This window comes from Pagrus pagrus (genome assembly GCF_965226575.1).
Source record: "Pagrus pagrus genome assembly, chromosome: 9".
NCBI lineage: Eukaryota > Metazoa > Chordata > Actinopteri > Spariformes > Sparidae > Pagrus > Pagrus pagrus.
In genome coordinates, this window is record NC_140193.1 from 17,443,551 (window position 1) to 17,455,738 (window position 12,188).

Below are 12,188 nucleotides of genomic sequence, written 5' to 3' on the forward strand. Positions count from 1 at the left end.
TAAAATAAAATGATCACAAGCTAAAATTGGCCTGCTAATGAAAAGGGACTGTTTAAACATGCTCCTTGGTGAGCGGCTGGCCGGAGAAGAAATGGCAATTTAAAATACAAGACACAGTACAGGTAGGAGGAATACATGAGAGATTACATGTTTAGTTTGACCTTTCCTTTTCATGTTTTGATGTTAAAGCAGAATCATATTTAAAATCCAGCAATAATCAATTAATTAAATAGAAACATTCCTCAAATATCTCTAGCTATATAAAAACCACATGGATCTATCGCAGATATTCTCAAGTTTATTTAGTATTTTTATACAGAAGAGGGATTTAGACATTCAGCAAACACATACAGTCTGTAAACAGCTAAATGACTTTTTTCTCTATATGCGAGTACATTTTTATCGACAATACTCTGAGGCAGAGACTTATAATATAAAAGGCACTTAGGGGCAGGTGCACAGTACTGACAGAAATCTCCTTTCCTCCCTTTTAGCAATAAATACATAGTGTATGTGCATTCCTATTACGGTACCAGGGTTGTGTAAACATGTTAGCACTACCGTGCTGCAGAGGACCTCAGTCAACACCGTCATGAAAGGCACAGCATTGTAGAAAAATATTTATAAATAATTTCCCATAAATAGAAATGTATTTTACCCCCACAAAATATTTCATGTTTTGTTTCCGCGGTGTCCAATTAAGTCAGAATAATGTCAGGCAAAACAAATAAAATATGGAACATAAAGAAAACATGGAAAAAGACTTTTCCTATACAACAACAAAAACAGCAAAATTCACAAACGTAATCCCTATCGCTCTCAATATGATGTAATGACAATGGGCTGGACATGGCATCATACTGGTATGGTTGTTTGTTTGGCTACCAAATACTACTGCTTTACAACTTAATATTCAATTCATTACTAACGCTAGAGCTATAAAAGCAATTCTCAAAAGAAAGGACATTCTGTACTGTAAGTTGAAAATCACACCGGCTGCTGACTTGTTTACTGTGTAATTCCAACTCAAGGCATTTACTTACAACTTAAATGTTATCACATTTACTCAAAGAGGAAATAAAAGAGGAAATAAAAGTTCCAGCCTGACTGTTGAAATCACTACTCCACTGTTTTATTCCACTTCCATGGCGGACACATCCTGCTCTCCGTCAGATTTCTCTGAGGGCAGATCTTGTGACTCCGGGGTGGTTTGGCCATCTGACGCAGAGCTTGGCTCTGTGGTTGTTGGTGTGCCTGGCTCTTGGGTGTCTGTTTCAGCAGACACATCAGCAAGCTTGGTTTTCCCTGATAATTAGAGATCAGTTTTCAGTTTATTTACACACAAAGAAAACAAGTATAAAATGAAGTATATAAAAAAGAAACTATAAAAAGTAGAAAGACTAACACGACCATATATGTATATATGTATGTATTTTAACTTTTATTTCTAAATGTACTGAGATTGGGAAAATTTGACTACATGGATGACCACAACCAGCTTGAGTGTCACTGTCACCTAAAACAGATTGGTCACCCTCTTCGTCAGTTCCAGGTGATGGTGAGAGTCCCTCAGATGACAGCTTCAGTTCACTGGTGACCTCAGGGAGTCTGGGTGCCTGAGGCCTCATCTTTCTTGCCGGGTTCAAGAAATAACAATACGCACATCTGAAAGCTGAAACAACACAAATAAAAAACAACATACATATAGTTTATGTCACCTCACTAATAGACTTGCAAACAGACACAGATTAATATACATGAATATGAACCAATGACAAAAAATGCCTGAGATGCATAAACACTTCAGATTGATGTGTAGCACTAGTTTGCATATTCAATCTTGTTGCGTTTTTGCTTACAAGGGTCGCTAGTGGCAGAGGCATTTAAGAGCCCTATGATATACTACACTGCCAAATGCTAGAGGGCAAATGAAGGCGCAGTGTTTGATGGAGACTGACACAGAGTGTTGTGTTTCTCCAAGTCTTACCAACGTATTCAAATTCCTCTTTTAATGCCATGCCGTTATGAGACAGACACTGCTGACAGATGAGAGCGTATCTACGGAGGAAGGAAAGACAATCCAGTTAAGACAGAATACAGTAAATGGACTGGCATTATTGAATCAAAGTCATTTTGTTGACACATTGATACAAAGTTTTAGCAATTCAGTGTGAATCTTGGCAGATTATCAGGACTTTAACATTGATTTCCACAACAAGAGGGAGATAAATGCCATTAAAAGGATCAGATTACATTATTTTTGGCGTCAGCACTAGGGCAGCAACTAAGCAATATTGTCATCATCGATTAATCTAAATTAAGTCTATGAAATGCCAAAAAATTGTGAAAAATGCTCATCACAATTTCCAAGAGACTAAAAAACATGTTTAAATTGCTTCCAACAAAACAACTCCTCAATTACTATCATAAATGATCAAGAAAAACAGTAAATCCTAACAATTAAGAAGCTGGATCCAGCAAATGTTTGACATTTGTGATTGAAAAAAAAGGAAAAATACTTAAACGATTAATCGATTGTCAAAATACTTGGCTTCTTATTTTCTTTAAATCTACTAATAAATTAATCAACTAATCATCGCCGCTCTAAGTACGAACACATTTTCTAAAGTTGGATAAGAACCTGCTTAGTACACCAACTACACTAGCCAAAGAAATAATCCAGGATGAGAAACTGTATATACAATATATGAGTGTATTTCTGAAAACAGATCGTCTCCATTCAGAAGCAGAGGTTGTTTACCTGTTCTGCGGGCCATCTCCAACAAGATACTCTATGACTCTGTCCATTGCGCCCCTTTCCCTGGGGAGCACAGGTCTGGCCAGGGGCGGACCTGGGGGGTGAATCCCTGTTAAAGCACAACATCAATGCCTGTTAGACACAGTCTGCAGTCCTGCATACAAACTGCAATAAAATGTGGCTGCTTACAGTAAAAACTCAGTGAGACCGTGAGGCTGAGACTCACAATTTACTGCACAAACCGTGATGAATTTCACAAAGATCTACCTCGTTTCCTTAATAGCTTAACAACAGATCTCACTTGCAAAGCACGTCCAGAATCCCTGCTGTGTTGGTGAGTAGTAATTAATATAATCTAACATCAAGAGCAATCATAGGAAGATGACTGGTCATTTCTGTGAGACTTGGCAGAGTCTCAGTATCCTGCTGGTTATTAATTTACCAACATATGGAAACTCTGTGGTGACTCTTTGTATCAAATTGCTTTTCACTTTCAATTTTCCACTGAAGCAGGTGATAACATCAAGTCATGTAAACCATTTGTGAGGTGTTCCCAATGCCAAAGGCAATTTCGCCAAGCATTAAAAGACATTTAGTGAGATTCCACCACCATTGCCCAGAGAACAAACGCAGGTCTGGCTAATTAATCATAGTTAATGTAATCCTGATTCGTGCATACCTCACAGTTGGCATTCCACATGGCAATTACAGCGTGCAGCTTCCTCTAGGAACACATTTCCTTTACTGTTTGCACCTATTTGCATCTTCTATTGAGTGTTCATAGTCCAGAAATAATTTATATTGAATATTCAATATCTCTACACTCCACACATGTATCCCATATACAACAACTGCTCTATGGAAAGTTTTTTCACCGTGTTGGCTGCATGGCTTTTGAAAGCTTTGAAAGCAACCAAAGATTTATGGCACAAGTATCATTCTTGACTAAGGAAGTTCCTAATTACTTACTTCTATGATGTTTTAACAGAAATTTAAACTTGAGACTTGAGACTAGTAAGAAAACACTGACAGAACAGTTAACTGCTTGTTGCTTGTTTTTTATAAAGTACATTAATAAAATAATAATATGTTTAACTGCCGAGTAGTTCTGGTGCCGACTAAAGAAGGTAGCAATGTTTAACCAACGACTCGACTACCCACACATATCCCTATTCTCGACCATCATATTCTGACTGTATCAAAAGTTATCGCCTATATCTAATCTTAGTTCAAAACATGCACTTGTTAGAGAAAGGTTGGACCTTTAAGTAAGATATTTGAAAACTACATTGATATAATTATCCATTACAACTACTGTATAAATTACAGCACCTTTGCTGACAACACACACCACAGAGCCTTGAGCAACTGGGGACACAGAGCCAGGGAAGAGTAAATCACACCTTAATCGACCACATTATGATGGGGTCCCCCTGTGTGCAGGTAACTCACCGATTCCTGGAACAGGTGTTCCAGGGGTCACAGGCTTCCTCATCAAGCTCTGCTGAGCAGCTATAGCCGACAGGTTCCTCTCTGGGGGTCCACCTGGAGCAGAGTGGGAAGATCGTCCAGGATAGGTGGGCCCAGAGGCAAGAGGAGGGCGGGCAGCAGCAGGATTCACCACCACTGAGGGGGTCTTTGGCATGACATTGCGCTGGCGGAGCTCTAACACAGAAAACATTGCAGGTTTGTTCAACAATAGTAGGAAAAAGCAGGGAAAATAGTGCAGTCTTATTCAGATCACAGTGCTACCTTGTCCTGGTTTTGGAGTCATCTGCAGTCCAATAGGAGTGGATTCAAGCTCCTTTACACAGACAACAAGAGAGTGCAAGGACATGATTTAATGTTCAATTACAGGATGTTTTATGCTTCTAGGTAAAAACAAAACAACTCACCATTTTCCTCTTTGAATCTGGATCAAATCTCTCCAGAATCAATTTAGCATTTTTATACGTCTCAGTTTCCATAACTTCTTCAAGCTGGAAAAGAACAAGACATTAAAAGGTATTGTAGGACAAATGCTTCTATCATCACTCCTAGAATAATTGCTCTAGTCCCATGTAATTATCTAATGATCATCTGATGTAATTAATAGGTGTTTTATAAGCACACATTAATATCTTAAAAATCACCTACCATAGCATTACAAGTAAACGTGACTGAGAAATGGCACCAGGAAGTTACTTCACAAAATTGTACATCTTCATTTAAAATAAGTACCAAACATTTCTAAATGTTTACATATAATATGAAGAATAATTACATTCACTACTTCGATAATGGAGAGTGTGAAAATCCATCAGGCCTAATTATTGAAAGTTATTAGACTTGACAGAGGATGACAAGCAATTTCTCAGATTTATTTCTTCCCTGCACTAAATGCTATTAATTAAAGTGACATTAGCAGAGTGGTTTACTGGGTTAAGTCACTGTCAAACGCTGTCTGTACGGATCCGAGATTAGCAAGTATCGTACTGCAAAATGCTGAGAGGATCAACAAGAGGAACAATACAAGGAAGCGTAAGTGTTCACTTCACTGGAGACCACTAGACATCAAAATATAATACATCCTACAGAGATTATGAGTTCTATGTTTCTCTCACTTATCTGACCACTCTGAGATAATTTCAGTGATGTCAGAGAGAAAATGTGTAGGGTGCTTGTGGTGCTGAAAATCACCACTAGCTTTTTTGTAATGGCTTTATAACTAATACTTCAGCATTGACATGTTGAGTGTAAACAGTAAAATGTACAGTATAGAAGTGAATGTAACACACTCTTACTAAGTGTGGTTTTCTATAAAGCATCTAGCAGCAGCTCCACCTGACTAACAGTTTCATTTTTACTATGCAAATATGCCTCATTAAGCAGAGAGAAAAAGGTTATTTAGGGGGAAAAAAATAATAATTCTTGTCTTTTTTTTCTGTCTTTTGTCTTTCAATTTGACTCAGTCTTATATTTAGTTTTCAAATAGTTGTTTATGTTGAATGATTTTCACAAACGTGGTTGCCCAGGTTGGCCCAAAATGAGAGAAAAAAAACCCTTAAATGTGCTGATTACTTTGAAATGATATGTTCCCATCTCTAGTGTACCCCTTGAAATGTGAAAGGAACCACGTAAACTGACATGTCAGATATGCTCTTTGAGCATTTTAGCATAAAAATTATATTTTATAACTGCAAAATTTTTATGTGCTTCATCCTCGATTTTATATCATGATGCATGAAAGTGATTTTAATGTAACTGACAAGAAATGTGACATTATTTTCAATGCTTATGTCATTTTGCTTATGTCATTTTGGGACAACATGTTTTGTTTTGTTAACAGCACAATGCTAAGCCATATTAAACCAAATTGTAAAAAGGAAAACTATCCATCAAAATGAGAAATTAATCAACAACATATGAGAAAGCCACTTACTATTTTCCTTTTTTGTGCTTTCAGATCCTCTAATTTCTCATCTGAAAATAGAAAAAATTAAGCTCAATACCAGTTTGAACATTAAAAAAAATCAAAAGTGTTGGCAAGTTATGCATAAATAGGAAAACAGATCTTACTATTTTTTTCAGTTCTTCGTGAAAAAATAATTATAAGCATTTTTCGAAGTAACCAGACTCTAAAGGGGAAACGGAAAAATAGTTGATTAATAACATTGTTGTTATAGTTTAGAGAAAATGTAGCCATCTGTAACTACTATGTGTCGACTATCTTGTGTACTTACAATAATGGAAATATTAGGAAGGGGAGACACAATATGAGCCGCCCCATCACCTGTTCAGGCAGGTACCAGGAATACACAACTGCACATGCGATCAGGTAGAGAAGAGACGAATACAGAAGCAGTCGCCAAACCCATGTCTTCAACTGCTTCTGATACTTCTCACTGTATTCTTCAAGAACCTGTATATCCTGTGAGACAAATGAAAGGAGCATTATTTAATACACAAATGTGATCTTATTACAGCTTTGTAGAATTGATCAAGATTGAACTGATAAGATTATGTTCAAATGCTAACATAAACAAAACTGAAAATATAAAACAGGCTTTTTTGATTTTCCCCTAAAAATTGAAATCCAATGTAATATATATGTAGTACAAGCCTCTGGGGAAAATAATCATTAGTTGCAGCATTAGGATATCCTACATACAGTTTAATCCAAACTTGGCATTAACTAGTGGGAGCATACAAAGTAATGAAATGACCTGTAGACTTTAGCCAGACTTGAAATAGCCTAACCATTTGCACTGTTAAAACATAATATTACCTTAAACACAACTCTTTCTGGTGCTATGTTGCTGGCCATAACTCATACTGAATAATTCAAAGTTGAATTATTCAACAAAAGTAAGAGACATATTGGTTTGTTGACATAGCACTGATCTGCTAGTCAATTAGGTTATGTGAAGTTTGGAAACAGATGTAAGAGGACATTAAATACCGTAATCTTTATGATTCGCCTGAAACGTTGATTGTAGACACCCTCAAAATCGATCACTATCTATAATCACCAGATCACTCAACCTTAGATCATGATCTAGTTTCCCTTCAGGCAGAAAAGCCAAACTACTTGTGCAATTCATCATCATTTTGCAATTCATTTTACTAATGGCTCATCCACCTTTTGTTTTGTTTTTTTACACATTGAAAGGTTACACCATTGCCTTCAAGTGCTCATTGCCCCATCCATAAATAGCTGGTCGACAGAATGGGAACAACTCTGGACACTATGGTTTCTACTGTAACATGTGTGTCTGTCACTCTAAGCACCGCTTAAAATGACCTTACATTAAGCCTTACAGCATATAATGCATGTGTGCATGTAATTATGCACATGAAAAATATATTATTGCCGAAATATACTTCCATAATAGATTGCAGGATTTTTCTAGAAGAAATTAACAGGCCCGACACTCTTATCTTCACAACTTCAATAGAACCTGACCTCTTCAGTGTATGTGACGGGTCTCTGGCTCCAAGGACAGGTGCTGAAAATAGCCTAACACTAGCTTAGCAGGGGAAGAACAGCAAAGCCCCATCACTCAGCAAACAAGGAGCTGATTTGACATTCATTGACACATGTGTTGACTTGTTATCTGCATGTTTAATTAAGGAAAAGAACAGTTTATTACAACTAGTTGTTTTTATTTTCAGAGCTCTGGCCATTGGCTCCATTGCTTATGAAAATACTGTACTCGCTAAAATAACTGGCGATGGGAATGCGAAGACATCGCTATAAAGAAATTGTTAATATTCTGTAGGCTGAAAGAAAGTTTTGCCGGGGAAGATGTTACACATGAGCCACCAGTTGATGATCTCTGGTTTAGATAAACTGGCACAATTTTTGGCCTGTTTACAAATGGAAAATGGTAAATGTTAGTTGCCCCTTTCAGCCTATTTTGACAATGTCACTGCCTCCCAGATGTCTGCAATTACTTTGGTGAGTATGTTACCATAACCAAGTTAACTAATTTCCAGCGCTACAAAAATAAAATCCAAGTTATAAAGAGCTGCGTGAGTTTACGTGACTTTAAGTACTGTATATAAAAATAAGCAATTTACCAGTAACTTTTCCTTGAAATGTCCCACTGACTGTCATTCCACAGTGTGAATAGTTGAAATCACTAATCTTAGAAAGCAATTGCAGAGCATGTGGGCGTTTCTGGATTGTGTAGCTTCATATACATCATTGGGCATAATTACACCAACAGATGCCTTTGGTACATTTTACACATAATGCTTCATTTGTGTTTTACTCATTTGACTGACAGCGGGCACCTTCTGCAAGCTTGGACGCACCAAACGCCAAGGGATCTACTGTAAAAAACTTCTGTTTCAATTTCTCACGAGGCACTTTCTCTCTCTTTTTTCTTTTTATCTTCAATTAAAGGACCATAATGGTAGAAAGTTTTACTGTCTTATCTCCTCTTGGTGATTGTGATTGTGAAGATGTTTCGTGTTTATGTCTGTTTTTTCTACCGATCCACAGTGCGTGCACAGTGAGTTAGACCATAAATACTGCAAAATATTTTAAGCATGGATTTGTCTTGCTTTAGTAAAGCATTTTCTCTCACCCCGTGAAACTGTAAAAAAGGAAAAACTTTAAATGTGTTTAGTGAATTCAAAACAGCACTACTGGCACACTATTTGACATGTATTTTAGGTTATGCATACCTCGTCGATTCCTTCCAAAATCTCCACAGTGGATGGTTTAGCCTGTAAGAAAAACATTTCATAATCCTGGTCAGAGAGAACAAATGATGACATTTGCCAAAACAACAGTGCTCTTTGTGCAAGCAACTTCTTGAAATCCTCTAGAAACTTCCTGTTCCATCTTCCCTCTTCAGCAAATTTTGTGTATTTATCATGTGTGGGTTCTGCTGTTGGAAGTATTTTGTTAGCCTGTGCATGCCAATATGCCATAGAATGGTGCAATAATAAGCATACATATCTTAATTGTTATCATTTATGTAGATCTATCTTAGCATATGAACAGTATTTGTGCCTAAATGGTGTGGTAAAATTATTTGCAGAAGACCATCCATTACATCTAAAGTTCAAAAGTCACAACTAAACTTTCAATTAGACAAAATACAATATGGCCAACTAATGTGCAATAATTTAATTTGCCAAGCAGCATGAAGTGGAAAGACATAATAAGCAAAATTTTGAAAACAAACCTTCCACCGTGAGATGACAGCCCCCATGTTGATAATGAGGGTGTGCAGGATATTTTGTTTCTGGTACCCTCCTCTGATTTTCTCTCACAGATAATCTCTCCACCTGTTGACAACAGTAACTGGCTTGAATAGACACTCAATTTGCACTTTATTTTAGGTATATGATGACGATGATTTGATAAAACTATTTTAAGAGGTTTTTTGTTTGTGAGGCTGATAAATTACAATAAACTATACTGATATCCTTAATATTATATTCTTGCATTTTTAATATGTAATCTACTATTATTTAAAGATGGCAAATGAGGGACAAAATAGCTGAAATATCTTTCAGTATAGACTGAGCTAATTTTAACTACTTTATATTCTGTTAAGTAGTTTAATCTACAGCAATGCATCATATTCTATAAGGTCATCACATGTTTGTAGCATCGCTGTCCTGTGAGAAGCATGGATCTCTGAAAAGTAAACTTTTCATGAGCTCAGAAAAACAGCCTGTTTTCAGCTTTGTGGCGATGAATTTACCAGCTAATCCAAGAGGGCTTTAAATAGTTTATTTAGCTTAAGAAGCCGGAGAATTTTCTTCACCCATAAAAGAACATTTGATCCTTTAGTTCATCACAAACATTCAAAATCAACACATTTGAGATACCTGGTTTTGGGGTGGACCAATTGTCGGCCCTGGCTGATTACATTATTATGATAATACGATATTCAGCATTTTCCAATTGTCTGTATCAATGATTTTTTTCTGTTAAAACTAATTTAAAATGAGCTATTTTTGCTCTAATTCAACATCTTCTCACACAATGTTCCACACTCAACAATATCTGATTGGTAACAGATCACAATTAATAGCCCATAAACAACAAAATAATTTGAGTCTGTAAAGTAACTAACCTTATGAAATAAATGTAGTGGGGAGGAACTATAAAGTAGCAGAAAATGGATATACTCAAGTAAAGTACCTCAAAATTTTACTTAAGAGTACAGCACTTGAGTAAATTGTATTGAGGTTCAAGATTTTCGTTATTAATGCAAATAAATATCGGTCCCAAATATCGGTTTTCAGTCTCCTTGATTCCTAATAATCGGTATAGGCACTGCAAAAGCCACATCAGTCGACTCCTGGTTTTCACTGCACAGGAAGAGTATAAAACCTGTATTCTGAGGTAACTAGTAACTAAAGCTGTCAGACAAATGTAGTGGAGTAAAAAGTGCAACAACTGCCTCTGAGATGTAAGGGAATAGAAGAATTCATTTGAACATAATGGAAATACTCAAGTTAAGTACAAGTACCTCGAATGTGTACTGAGATACAGTACTCGAGTAAATGTACTTCGTTACATTCCACCACTGTAGTAGAAAGACGTATTTCAGACACGTTTGCGTACAACATACATCAGTAATTTAAACATTAGAGAAGGTTGCCACATGCTACGTAAGTTACACAACTTCAGCTGCACTCTTTGAGGACTGCACATGATAGCTCACCTAATTTAACTGAATATCACAGATGACACATGGACACCAGAGTTAAAAACCATCTCTAAAACTCTAACGGTGAACTCACGTCACTGTTGCTAACTTATAACTTCACTATGTTTTCGGAGTCAATGCCACTTAATGAAAACGTTGCCTGAAGTCAGCGGTAACCTCACAGTAAAGGCTAAATCGCAGGGGAGGTGTGCCGTGTCGCTATTTGCAGCTAACGTTTCCTAAATAACTTCTTAACCCAGTTAATACATCAGAGGAGTAAATCATTAGCGTTAGCATCGCCGCACAACTAGCTTATCATGGCTAGCCACCCCCCGCTAGCTGTTAATGCTAATGCAGCCCGCAGTTCATCACGATAACAAACAGCAGCCGTTGCTAACTTATTAAACATTCACCGCGGCTTTGCGTTTGCAAGATAGGCCGAATAATGTGGCTGTAAAGTGAATGAACAACTGCCAAGTGTTGTGAAATAGCCTACAGGGGTGTATTTACCTTGGCGGCGGAGTTGTCCCAGTTTCAGCAGCCTGTGGCAGGACTGCAGTCAGCTTGTCTTTAGACGGAGGGTGTGTGAGCCAAGATGGGGGAGTGTCCACTGACAGAGCAGCGTGGAGCATGAGCGGTGCTGGGCCTTCAACAGGTATCTGCCTGTCTGTGCCTGAGGGGACCGACTGCATGTGTGTGCTATCATGTTTCATGCACACTAAGTCAACAGCAACTTATCCCAAGGACAACGTGATAGTGTCAGAGTGACAACTTTGTGATTCACTTGTTTTGATGATGTCTGCCACTGTTGTTGCTGATGGTTATGAAACACTTAGCTGGGCCACTGTTGGTGGTGGAACAAGTGGAAGTGGTTGTTGTTGTTGCTGTAGGTGTATTAATAGAATAGCAGCAGAGCAGAAGTGGCAGAAGTACCCAGATCTTTTAGTTTAGTAAAACTAGTAAAACCACAGTTGTTGCATTCAAGTTTTTACTTAATCAAAAATAGGTATAAGAATCGACCATAAATGAAAACGTAGTCATTATCTCCTCGCCCTCACTTGTTTCGTACTCCTCGAAAAAACTGAACTGAACATTGAACTGAAGTAGATGGTTTAAAAATGTAAAAAAAAAAAAAAAAAGAAAAGAAAAGGAAAAAAGAAAGGCATTGTCGCTCTTGACATGCGCTCAAGTTCGTGCACCCACCTCTGACGGGATAGGCTTTAAACTAAGCAGCTACAGTGAAGGTTTCCACTGAAAAACGGGTGTAAATA

The 12,188-nt window shown here is 37.3% G+C and overlaps 1 protein-coding gene across 1 annotated transcript; it reads right to left on the reverse strand.

Annotated features, from left to right (window-relative positions):
• Positions 1–278: 278 nt before the first annotated feature.
• Positions 279–11,581, reverse strand: lnpa (limb and neural patterns a). Its single transcript, XM_084362896.1, has 13 exons — positions 11,428–11,581; positions 9,439–9,541; positions 8,933–8,974; positions 6,481–6,668; positions 6,317–6,375; positions 6,180–6,220; positions 4,654–4,737; positions 4,511–4,562; positions 4,211–4,423; positions 2,762–2,867; positions 1,988–2,058; positions 1,517–1,672; positions 279–1,305 (listed from the first exon to the last, which is right to left on the reverse strand). Exons 2-13 carry the CDS (start codon positions 9,463–9,465, stop codon positions 1,133–1,135), a joined length of 1,212 nt encoding a protein of 403 aa, XP_084219022.1. The 5' UTR covers positions 9,466–9,541; positions 11,428–11,581; the 3' UTR covers positions 279–1,132.
• Positions 11,582–12,188: the final 607 nt, after the last annotated feature.